General features: G+C 36.6%; 4 protein-coding genes across 7 annotated transcripts; 1 reads left to right on the plus strand and 3 right to left on the minus strand.

Annotated features, from left to right (window-relative positions):
• Positions 1-512: 512 nt before the first annotated feature.
• CSLC5 (Cellulose-synthase-like C5) lies at positions 513-4771 on the minus strand. Of its 2 annotated transcripts, none has more exons than XM_088810107.1 (6): positions 4170-4771; positions 3259-3984; positions 2654-2962; positions 2268-2558; positions 1809-1922; positions 513-1724 (listed from the first exon to the last, which is right to left on the minus strand). In XM_088810107.1, the coding sequence occupies exons 2-6, from the start codon at positions 3979-3981 to the stop codon at positions 1080-1082; spliced, it is 2082 nt and encodes a 693-aa protein (XP_088666233.1). In that variant the 5' UTR covers positions 3982-3984; positions 4170-4771; the 3' UTR covers positions 513-1079. The 2 variants fall into 2 exon arrangements, with proteins under 2 accessions (XP_088666233.1, XP_007011627.2); XM_007011565.3 differs by having other exon boundaries at positions 3259-4048; positions 4170-4770.
• Positions 4772-8593: 3822 nt separating this feature from the next.
• UTR7 (UDP-N-acetylglucosamine (UAA) transporter family) lies at positions 8594-12634 on the minus strand. 2 transcript variants are annotated; one of them, XM_007011566.3, is made up of 8 exons: positions 12272-12634; positions 11982-12097; positions 11664-11769; positions 11328-11573; positions 10606-10716; positions 10321-10479; positions 9382-9525; positions 8594-9177 (listed from the first exon to the last, which is right to left on the minus strand). In XM_007011566.3, the coding sequence occupies exons 2-8, from the start codon at positions 12020-12022 to the stop codon at positions 9013-9015; spliced, it is 972 nt and encodes a 323-aa protein (XP_007011628.2). In that variant the 5' UTR covers positions 12023-12097; positions 12272-12634; the 3' UTR covers positions 8594-9012. The 2 variants fall into 2 exon arrangements, with proteins under 2 accessions (XP_007011628.2, XP_088666460.1); XM_088810334.1 differs by having other exon boundaries at positions 11982-12166.
• Positions 12635-13413: 779 nt separating this feature from the next.
• Positions 13414-14967, plus strand: LOC18587648 (putative B3 domain-containing protein REM15). 2 transcript variants are annotated; one of them, XM_088810066.1, is made up of 5 exons: positions 13414-13588; positions 13657-13960; positions 14052-14146; positions 14238-14475; positions 14631-14967. In XM_088810066.1, the coding sequence occupies exons 1-5, from the start codon at positions 13514-13516 to the stop codon at positions 14726-14728; spliced, it is 810 nt and encodes a 269-aa protein (XP_088666192.1). In that variant the 5' UTR covers positions 13414-13513; the 3' UTR covers positions 14729-14967. The 2 variants fall into 2 exon arrangements, with proteins under 2 accessions (XP_088666192.1, XP_007011630.3); XM_007011568.3 differs by having other exon boundaries at positions 14241-14475; positions 14631-14965.
• A 20-nt stretch (positions 14968-14987) lies between these two features.
• UBP18 (ubiquitin-specific protease 18) lies at positions 14988-20661 on the minus strand. Its single transcript, XM_007011571.3, has 11 exons — positions 20101-20661; positions 19129-19279; positions 18971-19059; positions 18766-18851; positions 18518-18680; positions 18283-18406; positions 17756-17913; positions 17539-17623; positions 17037-17249; positions 16725-16786; positions 14988-16077 (listed from the first exon to the last, which is right to left on the minus strand). The coding sequence occupies exons 1-11, from the start codon at positions 20346-20348 to the stop codon at positions 15279-15281; spliced, it is 2178 nt and encodes a 725-aa protein (XP_007011633.2). The 5' UTR covers positions 20349-20661; the 3' UTR covers positions 14988-15278.
• Positions 20662-21212: the final 551 nt, after the last annotated feature.

The raw sequence follows: 21212 nt of genomic DNA on the forward strand, positions 1-21212 counted from the left end.
AAAAATATATGCTGCAGATACTGTTTTTGAGAGAAACAAAACCAAAAGGTTAAGGGGACAAGAGGGAAGCAGAAGATCTTAATCAGAATGATTTCAGGCCCTACCAAAATACTACCCAACTTCTCCTGCAACCCGAAACCCTTGGCCTGCCTGCCCTTCCTCCGTCTCTCGATGCGGCTTCTCTAGATCAGAAAATCTCAGTGGAGTGGACCATAAAAGAAAAGTCAAGGAAAGGATCAAGTTTGTCTTGAGCTCCTGGGAAACACAACTCATTACCACAGCATTTGCAAAGAAACGGAATCAGCATATGCCCACCAAAGATCTCTTGGCCCCAGCCATGTCAACCTTTTTAATGGGAATGTGATGCACACATGAACGAACTAAAACCTTCAGCCACCCCCACCACCACGTTTTGGTTCATCCCCTTTTGCCTGCCGACACTTTACATTATTCAATCACACATGTGCACATGCCAAATATGAACAAATTGCAAACTGAAGGCAACAAAGATCAGAAGAAGATGGAAATTATTTGTTATATTAGATAGAACACAATGTACAAGAATAATGTTTTACATATCGCAGAGTGAACATGGAATCTGAGAACCAGAAAGGCATGAAGCAAGCTCATTCTTATGCCTTGCTCAAGCTTTTCGAACTTTACAAATACAAATATGGCTTGAATCTTTAGTGCCAAAACCACACTCAAGCAAGAATCAAGAGTGATGTATGAAATGGGAAATACAAATCCTACCTATAGCAACAACAATGGTTCAACGGCCTAAGGAAGAATACAATGACCACTACCCAATGTGAAAAAAAATAAAGATATAAAATGTAAATAAAAACTGAGACTACGGAGAATAGAGTTTTGATGAATAAAAAACTTCTATTGGGGCATCTCAAAGCTGATATAGGAAATAAAACTTTGGTCACTGAACTGGATGGTACCCTTAACCATTTGCCTGAAGGAAAAGAAAAGTTCAACTGCACAGCCAAAAACCAGCTTTTGTCAGTCGATAGGAAGAATATTGGCTGAGTTTTAGCACCTTAAGCTTTCTCTCTAGCTTCCATGCAGTGTTAGCTCATCTGCTCTCCTATTAAATCCAGACCCACTAGGAGAAAGGTCACCCCTTGGAAGAGAAGGAAGTAGAAATGTACTCCTTGCGCCGCTAACAGACTCCTAATGGAAGCTGTGAGTAGGAGGAATGCCAGAGTGAGCTCTTTCCTGTATATCTTATTGACCCTCTTAACAGGTGTAGGAGCCACTTCTTTCTGTTCCTTTAATCGGTTTAATTCAGTGAGCTCACTTTCTGAAGCTCCTCTCTGGATTTGCAGCTGGTTCGTTGTCTTTGATTCCCTCTCAACAGCAGCCAGTAAGTCAGATTCTGATGACCTGCCAGCCTTCTTGGTGACAACCCACTCATAGGAGCTACCCAACTGGAATAATCCAGATACCATTGCGTTGAATTTGGTCACAGACATGGTGTTTTCAAATAGAAGGTAAGGGGCAATGAAAGGGAATGATTTTGGGGCTGGAAGGATGTTGAGGAATGACATAAACACAGGTACATAACAAATGACCCAAACAGGAAGCTCAGCCTCTGGTACAAACATGGTTAGCGGAAGAATTATGCAAAACAATGTGAAGGAGTAGAAGGGAAGGATAAGTTTCCTCAATAAAAAGAATAGCAGTATTAAGTTTGCTTTCTTCCATATTGGTATCTGCAGAATTACAGCATTAAGGGTACTTAGTATACTATAAATAAACCATAACCGCCAAAGATTGGAAGTTGTGTAACAATTTACCTTGGAAGTTATGATTGCTGGAAGGCATAAGCGGAAAAGGTGCATAGGTCCTGAATGCCAGCGATGTTGCTGCTTCCTGTATGCTTCATAAGACTCTGGGACTTCACAAAGGACCTAAAAGTTTACACAGTAACTGGCTGTTGTCAGGACATTCCCCAAATCTTCCATAAAAAAAAATCCTTAACCATCAACTTCTTTTCCATTTCATTTTTCAGCAAGGAGTTATGCACTTAAATTTGATCATTTGCAGCTATGATTCTTAAACTGAAAAAATTTATTGATAAGCAAGACTGAGCCAGATCAACTATTGCGACACATAGTTTAAATGATGCATGTATCTTAATCAGTTTTGCCAAATTGGTGAAAGTAGACCATGCAATGGTAAAAATCAGAAAAGAGAAAATTAAATGAAAGTCAATTTGAGCCAAAAGGGATTAAAATAGTATAACATGAGGGTACCTTTACATCGTTAAGGAAGATGAATTTCCAGCCGTTGAGATGAGCGCGAACAGCTATGTCCATATCCTCTACAGTTGTCCTTTCAAGCCAGCCTCCAGATTCCTCAAGAGCTTTAATTCTCCAAACACCAGCAGTTCCATTAAAACCAAAGAAATTTAAAAATACACCATTAACTTGCTGTTCAACTTCAAAGTGGAAGCATAAATTAATGTGCTGGAGACGAGTCAACAAATTCTCATCCTTGTTCACAAAAGCCCATCTAGCTTGCACTAAACCTAACTCAGGATTGTCCTGCAAGATAAGGGAGACATACATAGTAAAAAGCCTGATAAGCTGATTGAAGGAAAGAAACTAAACTAAAATGATTCTGGCTTGTTTAGCTTCACCTTGAAATGTGGCACTGTTTGCTTTAGAAAATCTGGGTTAGGTTGGAAATCAGCATCAAATATTGCTACAAACTCATAGGCCTGTACATACTCGCAGCTCATTGCAGACTTAAGATTCCCAGCCTTGTAACCAGTTCTTACCAAGCGATGTCGATAAATTATGTTAATGCCCCTTTGGTTCCATGTCGCAACCTCCTCTTTAATTAAACACTGGATGCTTTCGTCATCAGAATCATCAAGAACTTGAATCAATAATCGATCCTTTGGCCAATCAAGTTGGCAGACGGCAGAGATAGACTGCTCATATACCTGTATTCACTATTCCATTAGAAAGCTAGTCTAAAGTAATAGTCACGAGAATAGCAACATAATTTGTCAAAATTCTTTTAAAAACAGCTGTTCAATTATTCTCATGCCAACAACAAAAAGTATTTGCCTTGCATACAATGAAATCATGTCCAATATTCTTAAACGTCTAACCAATTCGTAATTATTTGTTGAGATCCAATTTATTGAATGCATTCTTTTACTTTTCACTACAACTCTATGAGTCTGTTAGATCATTGGTAGAAAAAGAAACTGCCAGGCATAGATCAGTTTATTACCTCCCTCTCATTACACATTGGGATTTGAACAAGAACCATGGGGTACTCATAGCCTGATCCCTCGACATCATCTGACTTGAACGGATCCCCCACAATTCTCGGCTTAATCTTCTTGTATTTAATCCAAAAGCAGCCCAAGCAAAGTATCATACGATCTGCAGATTGGATAAGGAACAGAGCTACACAAAATTTAGACAAAGCTTGAATTAGCGGTGCAATGTACTCGGCCCGAAATGACAACCAAGTAACATAAACCAAGTGGAGCAAGCCCTGGATATCACTAGTCCTCGGAATGTGCAAACCGGGATTCTGAAAATAGTGCCAACCCTTGAAATAAGCAGCAACCTCAAAAGCGAGAATTGTCAAGGAAGTCGCCAGGAAGACTTTAATGACTGTGAAGAGCAGTTTTCCTTTCCCCAACTTTTCACTAGCCAGAGCAACATCTTGCCTGAAGATCAACCTCCTCTTTATGGTACCAAGCAATGCCCAGAAGAGTGTAGCAATCCAAGCAACACAACCGACAGCACGATGAGCCTTGAGAAGTAAAACCCAAGTCACTTGCTTGGCATTCTTCCCTCTGCTCTTTTCCACAGGCCTGAATGCAGCATCTGGGCCGTCGATTTCTACAACAGAGTAGTTCGGGTTCTCCATCTTTACTACCACCGGTGTTCCTTTCCTGGTATCCTTTGCCCACCAATTCGAGAAATCTAATCTTGGAGCCATTTCCTGCACGGTGGGTCTTACTCTTTACTTCAACAGGCAACAAGCAGCCAAAATGAACAACCGTGCACTACCCAGAAACAAAAACAAAAAACAAATACAAAAAAACAAAATCCCAACAATTGTTCAGCACTCAGATCTCAAAAAAAAAAAATCAAGTAATGAACAAGAGCAATTGCAGACCCAATTACCAAGAACCAGGATCCCCAAATTACAAGGTGAAAGGAGTCAGCTTGAGGCTCTCCATTGTAGAGAAAAATGTAGCAAGGGAGAAGCGAAGAAAACGGAGTGTCGGAGGTTGTTTGTAGTTTGCAGTAGCTAAGGGCAGTCTAGAAGACAAACCCAACATGGGAAAACAACATGAAGAGGAAAGGTATCTGCAGCTGTAAGACCCCCTAACACCACACCATGCGGTTCTTTTTTTTAATTTTTGTTTATGGTCTGATAATCCAAACAAGCAAACCCCTCCATTTTTAACGTCCCACCCAGAATTTACTCTTTTCTTTGGCGCACATATTTTTAGCTTAAGAATGGAATCTGCGAAGCCAGTTAAGAAGCATTAATTAAGCAATACTAGAAGACACTGACTAACTTAGATTGGACTTCCGTCGCCAACACACACTCCAGCTAGACTAAGAAGTAAACAGACACTCCATCATTAAGTCACAAAGCAAAGATCTAGACGCAGAAGGATTCGGATGCGGACCAAGTTGTTTTAGTCTTGACCAAAATAAATAATAATAAAAATATTCCTACTGAACAAGGGAGGGAGAGAACATGGAGAAATTAAACAGCTAAACATGGTCATCCCTAGCAAATTTCTAACATAAGTTACCTACTTAATCTTATTAGTATTAAAAAATAGTAAAATAACACATTTTGTCATTCACCCAAAAAAAAATTTAATTGTATTTTAGCACGTAAATACGGTATACGATATAATAACACGCATCATATATTCTACCAATATTATTTTGATTAATTCTTTATATAAAAAATTTCATAAAATTAATTACATATCGTAATAAGGCATTAATGATATAGTAAAAAATGTAACTTTTTTTTTTTTTTACATTGTTTGTTGGGGTAAAGATGATAATGTTTCACGTTTACTGTCGGTTACATGCAGTAGGATAAGAATATTCTCTTGTTCTTTTACGTTGTCTACTTGCCTTGGCATAATTTAATATTTTGTAAAATGGAAAAACAAGAAGTTAAAATAATAGGAAAAAAGAAAAGGACGAGACATTGATTTGGGGCCCTTTCCCGAAATGTCATTATTACCCTCTGTCGGAGCATGGCAACTTTGGGAATGAAGCACCCTACGGAGGGAGCTGGATTGTCTTTTCACCCTTTCAAACAAAATTCTCCTTCGGTCTCAAATTGTATACATTTACTTGTAAATTTAAATAAATAATTTCACATTCTTATTTCCATTGAATTAAAAATAAAAAAGAATTTAAAGATCCAATCTCTTTTTTATTCAGATTTTTTATACATAATAAATAAATAAATAAATAAAACGTCCTAGTTGAATGATGGTATTCCAAAATTAATAAATGATGAGATTTATTATTAAAAAAAATTTTCTTTTGAAAGGCTACTAGGATCATCCTTTGCACCTGGGAAAGCAGCGTATGATAGTAACAATACTTAATGTCATAAAGTAGCATTGATATTTGCTAATTACAGAAAACAAATTTTTTAGAGAATTAAATAAAAATAAAGAAAGCATTAAAATGTCAGGCATCTGGAAGCTTAATAAACAATAAAATTTTGTAGAGGTGCCATCATTGGGTTCATTATGTTCATTATGTTAATGATGGCTTCACTTTATGACAAGTAAAACATAATGATCATGAAAGTGCTTAGTGTAGCAACTTGACAACTTTGTTGTGGCCTAATGTTCTCAATTTTTTTTAATTTTAAAATCAAGAATAAATCCTATGTACATTTATTTCAAAATTTTTGCATGATTTTTTTGATTAATATCATATAGATAATTTATGTTTTCATAAAAAAATTAAATTATTAAATACTTTTAATTTTTTATTAAATAAAATTAACGACATAATTTCGTATACAAACCGAAGTTATTTATGTAAAATTAATTCAAAAAATTAAAAAAAAAAAAAAACACATGGAAGTGGAGGTAACCCTTTTTCTACTTTCTTTGTGTTTCTCTTTTTGATTTTGGATAACATGGAGAGGTTTCTTTTTAAAGGTAGTGGTTATTATGGTTGAATTATCTCAGCAATTGTGTGGAAAAGACGTTTGATTTTGGGGTTTAACGCCCATGCAATAGCCCCCCTCCATCTTTCCCCTTTGTTTTCTTTTCTTGCTCCCCACTTGCTCAAGCTCTGTACAGTAATTAATTTAATTAAGATGGTGTGTCTCGAATTAAGAAAAGTAGTAATTAATTTTTTGATTAATTTAGAAATACATGTCAATATCATTTTTTAATTTATTTTTGTCTGGATTTCGTCTGTGTGTATTATTACTAATCGAAATTTATCTGATCTTATGATCAAAATTTTTATATTAATTTCTGTGAAATTAAAAGAAAATACTGCTTAAGAATGTAAATTATGTAAAAAAATTTATGTATGGGGAAGATTGGAACGTGGAGAGGTGGGTGTGTATTAGTTGTTTTGTGGGACACCAATTTGCATTTCATGTCTAATTTTGGTCAAATAATTTTCCTCCATATCCAATGTTGTCTACCACCTCCCTAGCAATTGAATGAACCAAATTGTCACCATCAATCATTCACACAACAAGGAAATTAATGAAAAGGAAAAGAAAAGAATGGTGAAGTTATCCCATTTTTCTTTTATTTTTATTCATTTAATAATATCATTCTCTGTCTCTTTTCTTGCATTGGTCATTGTTTTATTTATTTATTTATTTTAATTGGGGGTGTTGGGCGACTATTTGCAGATCCGTCATCCCTTGCATGTGATGCCAGATTGTGCAAACTAACCAAATCCAAGAGGATATCCATCTTAAAAATTTGAGCAACTCTGAGCTGGATTCTCTATCTTTTTTTCCCTAGGATGGTAAGTAGCATTATCCCAAGCCTCATAAATCTGCTGCCATTAATTAAATACTCCTGATTGAAGCATGTGTTGATCATGCTAAATCCCAGTTTTTTTCAGAGGCAAACAGTCACAATTAATTAAGGAACACAACTAGTAAAAGCAAGAAATATCGAAGACAGCTCATTTTTCTTTTTGTGTTGGTGACAAGAATATGAGATGGAAACATACAGATAGCTAGGTTTCTTTTCACATATTAGCATATTCCCCCCCCAAAAAAAAAAACAAAAACCCTTGAACCAGATGTCGGTCCAGGACTTGAAACATGTATAAAGATAAACTCCACTTATATCGTTTATACCGATAAATTTCTATCTAAGTATGACGATTTCATTTCATTTTTGTCGTGGAAGGAAATCACATCAAGTTATTTGCATATATATTCCATGGACATGAAACATTTACTAACATTGTATATACAGCAATGCACATGGGAATTTCCAAATGGACAAGACTGCTACCTATGCGCATGTTTTGTTGTTTTTCCAAGATCTCAAACTCATGGGAAAATAATAGTCGGAAGAGAATGAATTCCCTGCAAATTTTTGGATTTGAGGGGTCAGCGGTGGAAATTGATTTCCAAATGACATGAAATGATGGGAATTGACTAATTTAATCTCTTGTTTTAACAAACAAAAGAATGGCTGGAATTTCCTTTTCGAGCTCGTCAAGCATCGAATTTGCAAGCAAAGAATGATGCACAAAGAGAGAATTCGGAATCAGAAGAAGACAGCCACACGCACGCAATACCCTACTTGCCATCCGGACCCCACTGGCCACTAGGGATGCCGATGCCTCCCTCCCCTAACACCCCAATTCTTTTGTCGGCGGAAAAACCATAAATAATCAACAACAAAAGCAACTTTGGTGTAAATTAACTAGGTTGTGGGTGGACCTCTCTCTGTATGACCACAAGTACAAACCTATTTTACATTTCTGTTCATGAGGTTACGAGATGGTCAGTCCTCTCCTTGAGGTTTCGTCCACCGACAGAATCCATAAGAATAAAAATCTGGTTTCTATGTAAAACTTACTTATATATATATATATATATATATATATATATTACTACAAAATGCACTTCTCAAATAGTCAAATGATTGGATTTTTTTAAAGAGTTCTTCTCTTGCTCTATTGTATTTAAATCTCTGTATAGGAGGCTAACGGTGCTCATTAAGCTTAATTAAGTAGTTTAAGCTAAATATGGAAGGGCAAAATGCATGTGATTGGATTAATACTAGTTCTAATAAAGAAACATTTAATATATATATATATATATATTTTTGCAATGAACCGAAAAAGTCAGACAGGGACAAGGTAAATTAGAACATTGGGTTAGTTTTTTGACATAAGAAACATGTGATCCATGTTGTACATTTGTAAGTAAAAGCAGCAGTTAGATCATGGGTGAAAGTGACATTAATCCACATCAGGATAACAAATGCATGTGCAGTTCCAGCAAATTAGGCACTTCCGACGTCTTGGTCAAAAAGGAAAGACAAAGTACTTCCGAACTGTAACAGGTAAAGAATTACTACAATTATTGGGGTTGATACCCTTCCAGATTTTTCTGCTGCAAGAGTTAGGTAAGTAAATGAATACATTATCCATGATGATATGATCCCAAGGCAAACGTGGGGACAGCATACAAGTTGCATCAAGTCACAATAGGAGGGAATGCATGCAATAAATGTATCAATATTATTATAGACCATGTTCCCTTCTATATCCTTTTGTTGCTTTTCTTTGCCCCTGCCGAACCTCCCTTACTTGGAAGAGTTGGGTTCTTGAGTGCTAATTTAAGACAATTCTCCTACTAAATCAATACGCTTAAGGAATGGAAGATTGATAAATAATCAATTCATGATCCATTTGATGAATGACACGATTGGAAACTTGGAAAAGAAACCAGGAGTTAGAAACCTTGTAGGAACCCTTACTTTCGATGAGCCTCCAGATCCAGCATCAGTTTTGGTGGTTTTTTCTTCTTTTGATTATATTTGGCATATGAATACCACACACCACCAGCCGTGTTGATAACCAATCCAGTAACGTTCAAAGCATGTACTTGCACCCCACCGAGTAATATGAAACCAAGCGTCTGAGGAAAAAGGGAAAAATTTAGTCTGTCATGTGATCTAAAATTTTACCTTGTCAAGAAAAGATGCATGTTCCATTCAATTCCAGGAAGACATGAAGAAACGATGGGATTCAAAATTCTTGAAAAACAGTTTTGGGAAAAAAACTGATTCAGATATCCACCTTGCATCCCTTTTCCCCCAGCTTAAGCAGCAAAGTTACTTACCGTGGACCCTACGCCTTTGAGTACTCCAACAATGGTTGTAGTAAGAGCAGAGTTAACTATGGTACACAAAAACATGGTGTAGTTAAGGGCAATGCCCATAACCAATGAAAGAAGCAGGATCACCAAAAAAGAGAAAGAATTGCTCTGCAAACATAGACAACTGATGTTAGGAATCAAATATATGAACTGCTAATGACATCCAACGAACAGTACACCAACTCACAAAGGCTTAATTCCCAATTTTGACAATCAAAAATTTCAAATATTTGGGAATCAACTAAGTTCAAGATTTTTATTTTATCTGGTAGTATGATATGAAAGGAATTCGTTTCGACATCCTATAGAAAAGTGGGCTTAAGCTCTGTAGAACATAAATTGCTGAAATGGAGAGAGGAAGCTAGGGGCAGTCAACTACCCTATGTTAAATGTGCAACCGAAATAGTGGATACAAGCAGCAAAAGATCAAAATTCATAAATAATGCAAATCATTGTGGTAATGGTCCTAATGGAAGTTGAAGTGGTTTTTAAGATGTCTTCCTTTGGGAACACAAACAAAAGTAAATGTATGGAATGATATGCCAAGAGATTACTTGTTTAAGCACAAGGTGCTCTGAAAACTGAGGGTGAATGATGTTTATGCAATCTAAACCTCATGCTTTTCTTGATAGGTTATGTGCCTTAAGAGTCGCTTATCTCACCTACACTGTAGGTATCAAGAAGGTCTTGAGGCTAAATGTTATTGGAAATTTTGAGTGACTAACAATTCATTCTTTCTCATACATTTATAAATTCTGGCAAATAAAAGATACAGCTTAGTGCAAAAGAAATTTTCACTTGGTCTAGTGCCTTTGGTTTGGGCCTAACCATATGAAAGTGTCACTGCAACATAACAGAATCGCAAATGAATAACAATTTAAAGAAATGGGTAAAGATCCTGACCTTTGCAAATAATATTGACAAAGAATTTGGAAACTCTCCTGTCGCTATGATGAGAAACAGCAAAAATGGAAGAGAAAGAAAACTGTTATAGAACATTATCTCCACTGAAGAAAGCCCATCCTCTACACCAGACTTCTCCACCAACACAAGGTACATGGTCTGCGTTTTAGTTTAAACTCCACTATGAGAAAGCAAACTCTATGCAGGTCATAATGGTAAACCTCAACATGCAACGCTAAAGCTGGAACAAGAACATTCATAAGCACATAGAATTTTAAACCCAACCTGGAAAAACACAGAAGTTAGGGCCATGCTGTATCCGAAAAGGTCAAAAGAAAAATCTCCCATTGCAGCTACAATAACTCCTGCAGCAGTCAAAAGTACTGAAAGGGTCACCTGAAAATTGACAATGAAGCAAGTAATGGCTGAGATTCTTCAAAATCAAGTTCAATAAATCCGATATTATAAACTTTATGTTGGGCATAAAAATGCAAGAAAACCCTTCAAAAGTAGCAAATCTCAATTCTAAGGCCAGCTTCCTTCATCAAACAATTCTTCTAGGCTCAAGAAACAAAGTGCAAATGCACACTAGCCAAGTTAATCATATTCAGGACTAACAAACCACAAGAAACCAACAAATCGAAAGTGAAAAGGGAAATGTCTTTGACACCTTTAGTTCAGCTCTGTTTTTGTTGAGACAAAGAGGGCAGTTGATACTTTATGATGCATATCATGCAATGCAAACTTTACTAACAATTGAACTGTAAAATAGCGGTACTATTATAAAGCTTAAGCAAAGCATATTATAAATCAAAAGCGATTGACACGAAGTTGTGACATAAACTTCAAATGATCTCCTTAACAGTCCTTTAGAAGACCCAAGCTCCCAGTCAAATGCAAAAATCACATCACCAAGAGATCAAGAATTTTTTTAAGAAAAAAAAGGAAGAAAGAAAGGATAAGGAGTAACTAAGGTGAAAGCCCATCAATGAAATGACAGCACAAACCTGAGTTGTAGGCTTTCCCTTTCCTGAAAAGAATCCAGCAATGAGCACAGCAAGTGGTGTGAGCCTCTTTATAGCAATATACATAGGAATGTTAACGCCTTTCAAGCTTGCAAGAGCAAATGCCACATTAGCATTGTAAAATAGAGAAATAGGGAGAAGCCTTTTAGCTGTCGTGATATCAATCCCTTTAGCTTTTGAGTAACCCACTTGCCGGCCGAAGTGAATGAGCAAGGCAGTCGCCAATTGCTAAGACAATCAACACAGCAAGTAAGTTCCTTTTCGATAAATTCCAAAATTGAATATGCCCATCATTTTCTCAAAAAGAAAAAGACATACCTGCACAGTGAGAAGGGTCATGGAGTGCGCATACTGCATAAGAATTGCCTTATTGATGAAAACCATGGCCATCGAAGCAATCCCATATGACAAGGCCGCGGACAAACTACATTGCAAAACAAACCTTCAGCTTTGTGCTTTAATAATTCTTATCCATCATTTGCATCTTGTTTATGTTCCCCAATGTTTTTTTCTTTTTCAGTTTTCTTAAGGAAAAAAAAAAAAGGAAAAAGTAAGAACAGTACTTTATGGGCAAAATAAATGGTAACTCTGACATCTAAAATCTTACTGTCGGAACAAGTACAAGGCAAGATTTACCTTAAAAAGGAACTGCTTTCTGCATCGCTGCGAGTGTCCATGACTAAGACCGAAGATCACGTTTGCAAAACCAAAAAGAACTTGACCAGCAGCCAATCCAAATCCAATCACATCGTCTAATTAACAAATTTCTAAATTCCCCAGCTCAAAAATTTTAGTACTTTAAAAACAAAAAAAAGGTATTCCTGCAACTCAAAGAACAATCAGAAAAATTGGGTCTTTGGAACAAGCTCAAATCGGGGAAAAAAAAAAGGAAACGGGAGTCAACCCATCATCGGAATGCAAATCACCTGACAGGACTGAATTACATAGTCACCCAGGGCTGGTCTCTGTCTTCTTGAAAATTTAGAGAAACGTTGGATCGAGTGAAAAGGGGCTTAGAAGAGTTGGAGAGGGAGAAGAAGTGCAGTGAGGGTGGAGTGTGGGGATGGCATATCCAATAATAAAGTAATAAATAAAAAATAAATAATCACCGTTAAGAGAGGAGAAAAAAACAAGGAAAGGGAAGGGAGATTTAGCATAGAAGGGTTCACAAGTGGCGATAGAGTGGAAATGGGCTCGGCTGGGAACAAAAGACATCGCCATCAGGATCACCTGGGCTGCTCCCTCACTGGTTGGCTCCTTTCAAAACACCTATGGAGCTTTGGCTGTTTCGTTGTTGCACCCCCACAAAGCCTCCAACAACTATTAAATACATATAGGCTCTCATTTCTCAATTTGTAACGGACCCTGCAAACATGCAAGCTTATCCCGTACCACTAATCCACTCTCTCACTCTCTCTATGGTGCTTCCTAAGTCCTAAGAACAAGCCTTCTTGTTGTTTAAGCCCAACAACAAATAAACCAAACTGGCTCTAATACTAATCCTAGAAGCACTGTTAGTTGCCTTATTTAATCAAGCTAATCATAGTGTAGCTTTCTTGTTTTAGATTTCTTTTTTCTTGTTTTTTTATTCATTTTAATTATAACATGAAATAAATAAAAAAATGAAAGCGATTATTGTATATATATTTTTTAGATTTAAGAGAAAAAGATTCGAATCTTATTTTTAACGAAAATTATATACTAATTAATAAATTAAATGTTTGAATGTGTAATTATTATATATTAAATGGTGATAATTCGATTATTTTGAATCTATCATTTCAAATTAATTATTTAGAATCTATTTTTAAATTTAAATAATTTGAATTGCTGTTGAAGTCAATTTAGATTTGAATGATTAATGTTTTTCGATTGAATTAAATTGAAAAGCAAATCAAAGGAATATTTGGAATTCAATCCATTTAACCATGTTGGTAATTAACTATGGTTCCGCCCCTGAACGAGAAAGGGTAAACTACGATGCTAATTAACTATGGTAGGTGCTTGGTTTCGTGAGAATATTTAAGGACTTGGAAAGTGATCAGAAACGCATTAATTTAGACGGGCGATTGGCTCTATCTTCACCTTCAGGCTAGACCCTGCTTGGTTCCATAAACAAAGAAAAGCACAGTAGATTAAACTTCGGCGTCGAGCCCAGAAACGCTGCAATGTCAAATGCAAAATTTACTCCAAATATGCCCCACTTCCTCAAGCCCCTCTTACCAGGCTTCCACAAGCAGCTTGTAAGTCTCTCTCTCTCTCTGTGCATGTGCTGTGTGCCATCTCTAAGAGCTGCATGCATTCTTTGCAGTCAATTCCTCTTTCATTTTTCATCAAGTACTTAAAGGGTCAGAACTGTGAAAGAGCTGTACTGAGGACCTGTGGTAGCAGAACATGGTCCGTCAAGCTTAAGGGCCGGAGATTTGAAGATGGCTGGGAAGAGTTTGCTCGAGACCATGATTTATATGTTGGCGATGTCTTGGTGTTCAGAGATGGAGGAAACATGGTGTTTGATGTTATGGTTTTTGACACGAGGAGTGCCTGTCAGAGAGAATATCCACTGTTTGCTATGAAAGGCAAAGACCAAAAGAAAAGTTCAGCAAAAAGATTTGGCAGTAAGCTCTTCCCTTCCATCTGACAGGCTCCTTTTTCCCCTTCCATTTAAAGTTATAATTGCTTAATAACTATTGCGTTTTGATGGTTTAGAGCAACTTGAGAAATGTACAAGCACTTCGTTCAAGCATGAACACCCTTATTTTGTGGCAACTTTGAAGCCTAATAACCTGAAAGTTTCTAAACTGGTTAGTGCCTGTGTCACAAAACAATATGCCCAAGATTAAAGTCTTGGGTTTAGGCTTTCAAGGTTCCAACCCTCACAGTTCTATTTCATAGCAGAATATTCCAAGAAAATTTGCAAGGTCCAATGGTCTGACTGACAGATTCTGTGAGATGGTTCTTGTTGATCAACAAGGGAGATCGTGGATAGCAAATTTACGGCACAAGAAGTCAGATGGCCAAGTCTATATTGGGCGCGGTTGGAGAAACTTGTGCATTGCAAATAACCTCAAAGAAGAGGATTCTGTCCTACTTGAGCTCATTGGAAACGGGAAGAAACCTATATTTAAACTTGGTATTTTTAATTTATCCTTTTAGCAAAAATTGCTTGATTCATGGCACAAGTCATTGAAACATATATACTAGACACGATTTTCTTGGAATGGGATTTGATTGATCTCAAATGTTACTGATCGGAAAAATAATGTCTTCGAAACTTTGTTTCTTCAGAGGTTGCAAGAGATTCTAGTGCCAAGACAAAGCCAAATCATCCTGATTCCAAGGCCGGTAATTGGAGCTGTTTCTGTGAAGGATCGAGCAGGTGCTGACAGTGAATTGCTATGTAGTGAACAACTGAGAGATCTTTTTGTGTAAAGTTATAACTACAACTTGGTTTGCTTTTTGAGCAGTGAAACATGGTTCCCGTATAACATGTACTGAGCAAAAATGTTGTTTCTTGTATCATGTATTTCATGTAAGTCCCATAGTGCATGGAGCAAGTGAAGAGATCTTACAAAACTTATAAGCAGAAAGTAGTAAACAGTCGATCAGTTTCTTTTTTTTTTTTGGTTACAATGATAAAGGTAATGCCAAGGTTGGATACGTCAACTAATAGCTTAAACATTTCGCAAGACTGACAAGTAATTCAAGGGCTGAGCTAAAATTATTAGCAAAGGAATTCCTGCTAATGATTGTGACCATATCCTTCCATTTTGTAATGGTTATGGGCCATCTAAAAATTGGTACAATAGAATCTGAGATTTCTGTAAATAATGAAGCCCCAGATGAAGAAACCCAACTCATTCTATTCTTTCGATGATGGGATGATTAAAAAAATTATGAACAAAATAATTAGCGAGAGAATGCAGCCAATTATTGCTAACTGCCATCTGCTATTTCAGCTCTCTTGATCCCATTCCCTCGCTCGTGTTGCAAGGATAATTCACGTTTCACACCAGAGGTTCTGGTGGCTGGAGATGTCTCATCTGAAAATGAAAAATTGCTGCTGCTATCCCCTGCAATTGATGCACTTGGTTTAGAATCGGCCATACTGATGTCTTCTGAGTCTTCCATTACATAATCAATTGTTACTTGCGAATCTTGCTCACAGCTTTTTATGTCTCTTGTAACTGATAAATATTGCTCCACTTCAACCATCTTCGTACTTTCTGGGTGTTCTCTTACAGCTTCAGAACTGGCTGCAACAACCAGATCTTTATCACAGCTGGGAACCTTCTTCGTATCAGAACATGGCTGAGCACTATTTGTGTCCATATTCTCTGGATTTTCTCTCGCTGTTGTAGAATCAACCCTATCCATATCTGCACCATTTACTCTACTGGCTTTTGAATCAATCTGGAAAGGTGACTCATTTGAACAGATGGAAACCTCCTTAGAGAGAGATGAATTTGACTTAACCACGTCACCATCCTTGCGTCCATGAAAAGCATCACCATTCATTCCAGTAGATGACTCAACTCCATGTCTCGGAATTTCTGAATGCAAACTACCATTTAGTGACAGGGAAGCAGAATGATTACGAGAATTAACAGAATCTTTTCCAGGTACACATTCAATTTGTTCCTTTGGACAATGCTCTAGTTCAGCTTTCATTGGTTTCTGTTCATCCATCCTTTGAGTTCCAGAGGTTCTAAGACATGATGGGCGTGCAGAAACCCTGAACAGAAACAGTAAAACAGCATCAGTATAAGGTCATGAGTATTAAAGATTATGTGAAGATAATTACACATACAAGAAAGCAACAGGAATTCTTCTTGAGGAATTGGATTTTTTCATATTTTGGCTGGGGCCAAAGCACAGGACAAGAATATTAATATGCATTTCTTACTCAGTCCCATTCATGCGCGTGCACATGGGATTCTTGTTTTGACAACCAAAACCTAGGGATCTATTTATAAACCAAAAACCATCTGTGGCTCTCTTTTAGAATAGATTTAACACGATTCCTCTTTCATGCAAAACAACAGGTCAATATTAATAAAGTCTTCAGTTACAGGTACTCGATGACAAAAAGGATCAAACAGAAGTTAAAATTTCATAACAAGTAATAACTGCAACTTTATCTCAACAGGTTAATTCACATGTACCCTTCAAGATTTATAGGGCAGAATCTATACACTTTTTCTGATTAGTTAGTAACAAACTCCTGTAATCTTTTATAATTTGAATGGGCACTCTAGCTATCAAAATATCAGGTTACAAGTCATTTACAAAGTAAACCATGGCTACAAAGTAACCAAAGCTCGAAAACAAAGGGAGAGAGAGAACTGGCTTTAAGTGCCAGTTGAGGGGGGAAAAGTGCACCTGCTATATAACAGCATATATGCTCCCTGAGAAAGTACCTCTTCCGATTCAACCCTCGTAACCTGGAAAAAGTTGCAGAACAGGTTAAGAAAAAAACTGTGAATTCAAGTACACTATACATGACACACAAATTCTTTTGTGTAAGCATCTACTTCATCTTCTAAATATGATTGAATGGGGATGGCACAGAACCTTGGCATAAGAAAACTCCACAGACAGATTCCTTTTATAGGCAGACAATCACAAGCAGAGAAGGGAAATGGGTGGTAAATGCATGAGTGAGAGAGAGAGAGAGAGAGAGAGAAAGAATACCTTACAGTCATCAATTCTATACCAGTTTCCACAGAAATCTTTTGTGTAGCAGATGTAATGACCAAAAAAGGATGCGTTCAGCATATCCAAATGGACAACAACTGCATAAAGTTTGTACACATTGGAATCATCTCCATCTTCACTCATATAAGGGGTAAGATCTAAGGTCTCAGGAAAGCTAACTCTTTTGTTGAGTTTCCCAAACCGGCCACTCTGCAGAGATTTTCAACAGATATTACAGATATTATAAAACAAAGCTTCAATATTCACCAGAAAAAGGAAAAGACAAGAAGCATCCACTCCCATGTCAACGAATGCCAACAAATAACACATGCATTGAGCAGTAAAATCCAGTGCTTGCACTCTGTTTTGTACTCCTTTCGAGCAGTTTTGACTGCCTCCCTACTGCCTTGAGCAGTTTTTAAATGAAATCTACTTTATTGGCTGAGCACAAAAAAAAAATAATAACACATGCATTATGGTTTATGGATGTAATTAATACCTGAAATCTTTTTAAGGCAATGGTAAGAACGTTAGGAGCCCATTGTACGGTAAGGCGCTTCCATGCCTTGACATAGTCATTGCAGCTGAAAAGAGGAATAAAACACCACAATTAACACTATATCCAAGAATGTGATCAACTGAATAGTACACATCAAAGTATAATAAAAACTAAATTATATACTTCTCAAGGCCAAGTGAAGGAGAAGCAATCATACCCATCACATTTGTACATATTATCTCCATGAAGCCACTCTTTAACAGTAAACTGATCAAGGCATTCCTCCAACGATGAAGCATCTCCATGAATTTCAACAGTTAAATCCATCATATTTTCATATTGACTTGAAATCTTATCGCAATTTGTACAAAACACCTAAAAGGTTTTAACAAGATCATAAAGTATTATACATCAGAATACAAACTTAAGCATAGGAAAACACCAAGCAATATGACTTATAAAAAAGATTCAAGGCAAGATCAACAGAAAGTTTTGAAGTTCAACTGCAGAAAATTGCTCACTTAGTTATGGAGCAACATTCTCATTTACTATGAGTTTCTAACTCATATAGGTACTCTATCTTGGGGAACAGCTATATTAAGAAGCAAATTGAAAAACAGAAAATGCTCCAAAACATTGTTAGTAATAGAATCTATAGATACTGTATCTTTAGCAATGGTGAATAACCAAATTTTAATAGCAAAGAAGAAAAGTCAATGGTTCTACACCAATAGCATACATCACCTGAGACTGTAGATGACCACCAAATATATGCTGAATAAGGGTTGTCTCTTGAGAGCTGGGATCAACAGCTTTTTCTCCACCAAATTCATCAAGGCAAACTGATTGCATTGTATCAATAGCAAACCTGCAAAAAAGACAATGAATAATTACAGATAAATCTACAAGGCCACAATTTCCTCAAGTTAATTTCAAGAAGATGTCAAAAGAAGATGCAATTAAATACAAGTGATACTACCTCATGAATTCATGTGCATCCTCCTGTCTTCCATAACCAAGATTACCTCCAATATTAGGCAACCGTGAGAGAATGTTAATTGGTGAAAAAGGATGCAGACTTTGGCTTGATCTTTCGACATGAGTTTGAAATTCGCACATAAAGCACCAGTCATTACGTCTGCCTAGAAAATAGAAATGACAACCATAAACATCAGATGTTCAAGAACCTAGAGATGAAATTCTATCAGTTCTAGTTTCTCAATTTACATTCTTTCCGATGGCCTTTCTCCAACAAGTAAGCGACAAGTGGTCGAGTGGATACAAGGCATTGCAGAACCACATTGGCAAAGCAGCTGCAGAAAAAGAAAAAACAGAAAAAAATAAAAATAAAACTTAGAAAAAAGGAACCTAAACTCATCTTGTCTAATCAGAAGTCCCAAGAAAAAAAGAAATGAATGTGGTAAACATGAACCTGTTTCCACAATTTAAGAGTCCACATGGAGGGAATCCTAGTTTCTCCCAGTTAAAAAGTTTTACAAATTCATCATATGGAAAAAGAACCTGAAAGAAAAATGGAACATGAGTTTCAAATTTACTTCTTTCTGTTTTGAAAAGGGTCAAAAGATTCACCTTTCTTGGCTTTCGGATAACCTTAGAGGTTCCACTGGCAGGAACCAGAGCAACTCCTAAAAATGGTTTTGTGCTTGCAGTCTGTGCTGAATTTACTTTGCACTCTGTCTTATGCCCAGCCTTCCAGTGCACCTGTTGGCAAGCCGAGGAGCTGAAAAAGAGAGCCAATGTAATAAGATTAAAACCTCCAAATGATAGATGTAGTGTAACCAACAGTACATGAATTAAAGGTTTGTAAATCAACGTGAACTAGGATGTTAAACAGACAACTCTTGTTTTCTTATATTGAACAAGGAATGCAAAATTTAAAGTCAAGAAGCATTGAAACTAAGAGGCATTTTGTTACTCATGCATATATGACTACAAAAATGACATCTATCTGTATAATTGACTGGGGGAGTGACAAAAATTTTGTCACTGAACTTGCTGGGCATCTAATTTATTGACATGTTCAGTGTTTAATAAGTTCCCATTCAACCTAAATTGATCACAACAGTACTTTCATAGAGGAAAAAGATGAAGAAAAATTACTTATCCAAAAAGAAAGAAAGAAATATGAAGCATAATTCCTAGAAACCCGTCTAAATTTGATAGCAAAAGCAATTCTTTTTAACCTGTAAATCAGAAAATGCTAAATAAATAAAACATGTAACTTAAATAGCTTTAAAAAAAAAATCCCAATCATAAGCAATTAAGCCTCAATGCAATAATATTACCACTAAACAACAGTCACAGAAAATTTGAAAGGCAGTCAATCACTAGGACGATTAAACAAGTATTAATAACATTAAAAAGAAAAAAAAACTTTTTCCTTAACTTTTCTATTCCGAAAAGTAAAAGAAACAGCTCCAGCAATCATGGAAAAACAGTAATAACCACCGCAAAAATCAATGAAGGAGGAGGATCACGCAAGAAGGAAAATTCTTTTTTTAAAAAAAAGAAACAAAACAGAATAAAAAGAAAAGCTTTTACCAATAACGAACAGATTTGCAACGAGAGCACTTCTTGGAGGCGGGATTAGAGCAAACGGCGCAAGGAGAGAGGTCTGGGTCCATGGGCATTGAAGGCACTGTTTGGTCACGATCGAAATTGGCGTCGACTTCGAAGTACTTCGACGCCGTGTTCTTGAGCAAGTGGAGAGCCCCCAATGCGAATATAAAAAGCGTAAATATGAATTGCAGGAACCAATTTAGATCCACCGTTATTCCCCCGACATGCATCTACACGGCCTCCTCGATCCCGATCCTAGGGTTTTTCTTCATCGATTTTTTTCCTCTTCGCCTCCACTCTCCCAACCACACTTTTCCCCCCACCCTCACCCAATTTATCAACCTCTTTTTTATAAAACTATTAATTACTCTTACTCTCAAACACCCAAGATTCAAAATTAGCCAAGGCTTCACCTTTTCCTACTACTTGTGTAACACGTTAGAAAGGAGGAAGCCAGGTAGCGTGAGGGCTTTCGGTTACGCAGAGGAATTTTTTGATTTCTTACTTGAAAAGAAATAAGGCCTTTTGCCCCTGTTTACTTACACAGGCAGATGCAGGTTCCACACGCCCCTGAAGGACAGCAAGCACGCCGCTTTCAAGCTCTCGGCCCTCGGGGCAGTTGGGCCCTTCGCTTCTTAAGGCTTAAGCCTTTAAAGTGGGATAAAGATACCTTTCTTTACTAGTTTAACTAATACAACTAGTGTTAGTAAAGGTACTCAAGAATTATTATTGCCAGTCACGAGTTTCGAACTTAGCTTCACTCCATCCAATGGCTTTTTTTTGTCAATAATTTGTAAATATACAGTGAAAAACTCATGATTTAAGTTATTGAATATGAGTCAGAATATGTTGTGTAAATTATCTTTTGATTATGTAATATGAGATGTGTTTTAAATTAAATGTAAAATATAAGCAAAAATTAGGTGTAAGTGCACACGATCGTAATAAGTAATATAGTGATAAATTGAGTTTGTCAATCTCTCGAAGAGTTGATTTAATTGTTGTTGCTAATTACTAAAATTAAAAGAAGCTAATTTTATCCAAATATCAAATTTTAAACAATGATTAAAATGTAATGTAATTAACTAACTTTA

Source organism: Theobroma cacao, chromosome 9 (assembly GCF_053813885.1).
Source record: "Theobroma cacao isolate CCN51 chromosome 9, ASM5381388v1, whole genome shotgun sequence".
In the NCBI taxonomy this organism is placed as follows: Eukaryota; Viridiplantae; Streptophyta; class Magnoliopsida; order Malvales; family Malvaceae; genus Theobroma; species Theobroma cacao.

Coding starts and splice junctions, on each gene's coding strand:
- CSLC5 (XM_088810107.1), bottom strand. CDS start 3,981: ATGGCTCCAAGATTAGATTTCTCGAATTGGTGGGCAAAGGATACCAGG. Junction 1,923..2,267: donor TCTTCCTTAACGATGTAAAG/GTACCCTCATGT, acceptor GTAAACTTTTAG/GTCCTTTGTGAAGTCCCAGA. Junction 1,725..1,808: donor CAGCAATCATAACTTCCAAG/GTAAATTGTTAC, acceptor GTAATTCTGCAG/ATACCAATATGGAAGAAAGC.
- UTR7 (XM_007011566.3), bottom strand. CDS start 12,022: ATGGACACTCGCAGCGATGCAGAAAGCAGTTCCTTTTTAAG. Junction 9,526..10,320: donor TGTCAATATTATTTGCAAAG/GTCAGGATCTTT, acceptor CTATGTTTGCAG/AGCAATTCTTTCTCTTTTTT. Junction 9,178..9,381: donor TCAAAGGCGTAGGGTCCACG/GTAAGTAACTTT, acceptor CTTTTTCCTCAG/ACGCTTGGTTTCATATTACT.
- LOC18587648 (XM_088810066.1), top strand. CDS start 13,514: ATGTCAAATGCAAAATTTACTCCAAATATGCCCCACTTCCTCAAGCCC. Junction 13,589..13,656: donor CAGGCTTCCACAAGCAGCTT/GTAAGTCTCTCT, acceptor CATTCTTTGCAG/TCAATTCCTCTTTCATTTTT. Junction 13,961..14,051: donor TTCAGCAAAAAGATTTGGCA/GTAAGCTCTTCC, acceptor TTGATGGTTTAG/AGCAACTTGAGAAATGTACA.
- UBP18 (XM_007011571.3), bottom strand. CDS start 20,348: ATGCATGTCGGGGGAATAACGGTGGATCTAAATTGGTTCCTGCAATTC. Junction 17,914..18,282: donor GTGGTCATCTACAGTCTCAG/GTGATGTATGCT, acceptor AAAACCTTTTAG/GTGTTTTGTACAAATTGCGA. Junction 16,078..16,724: donor TATATGCTGTTATATAGCAG/GTGCACTTTTCC, acceptor GTTTCTGTTCAG/GGTTTCTGCACGCCCATCAT.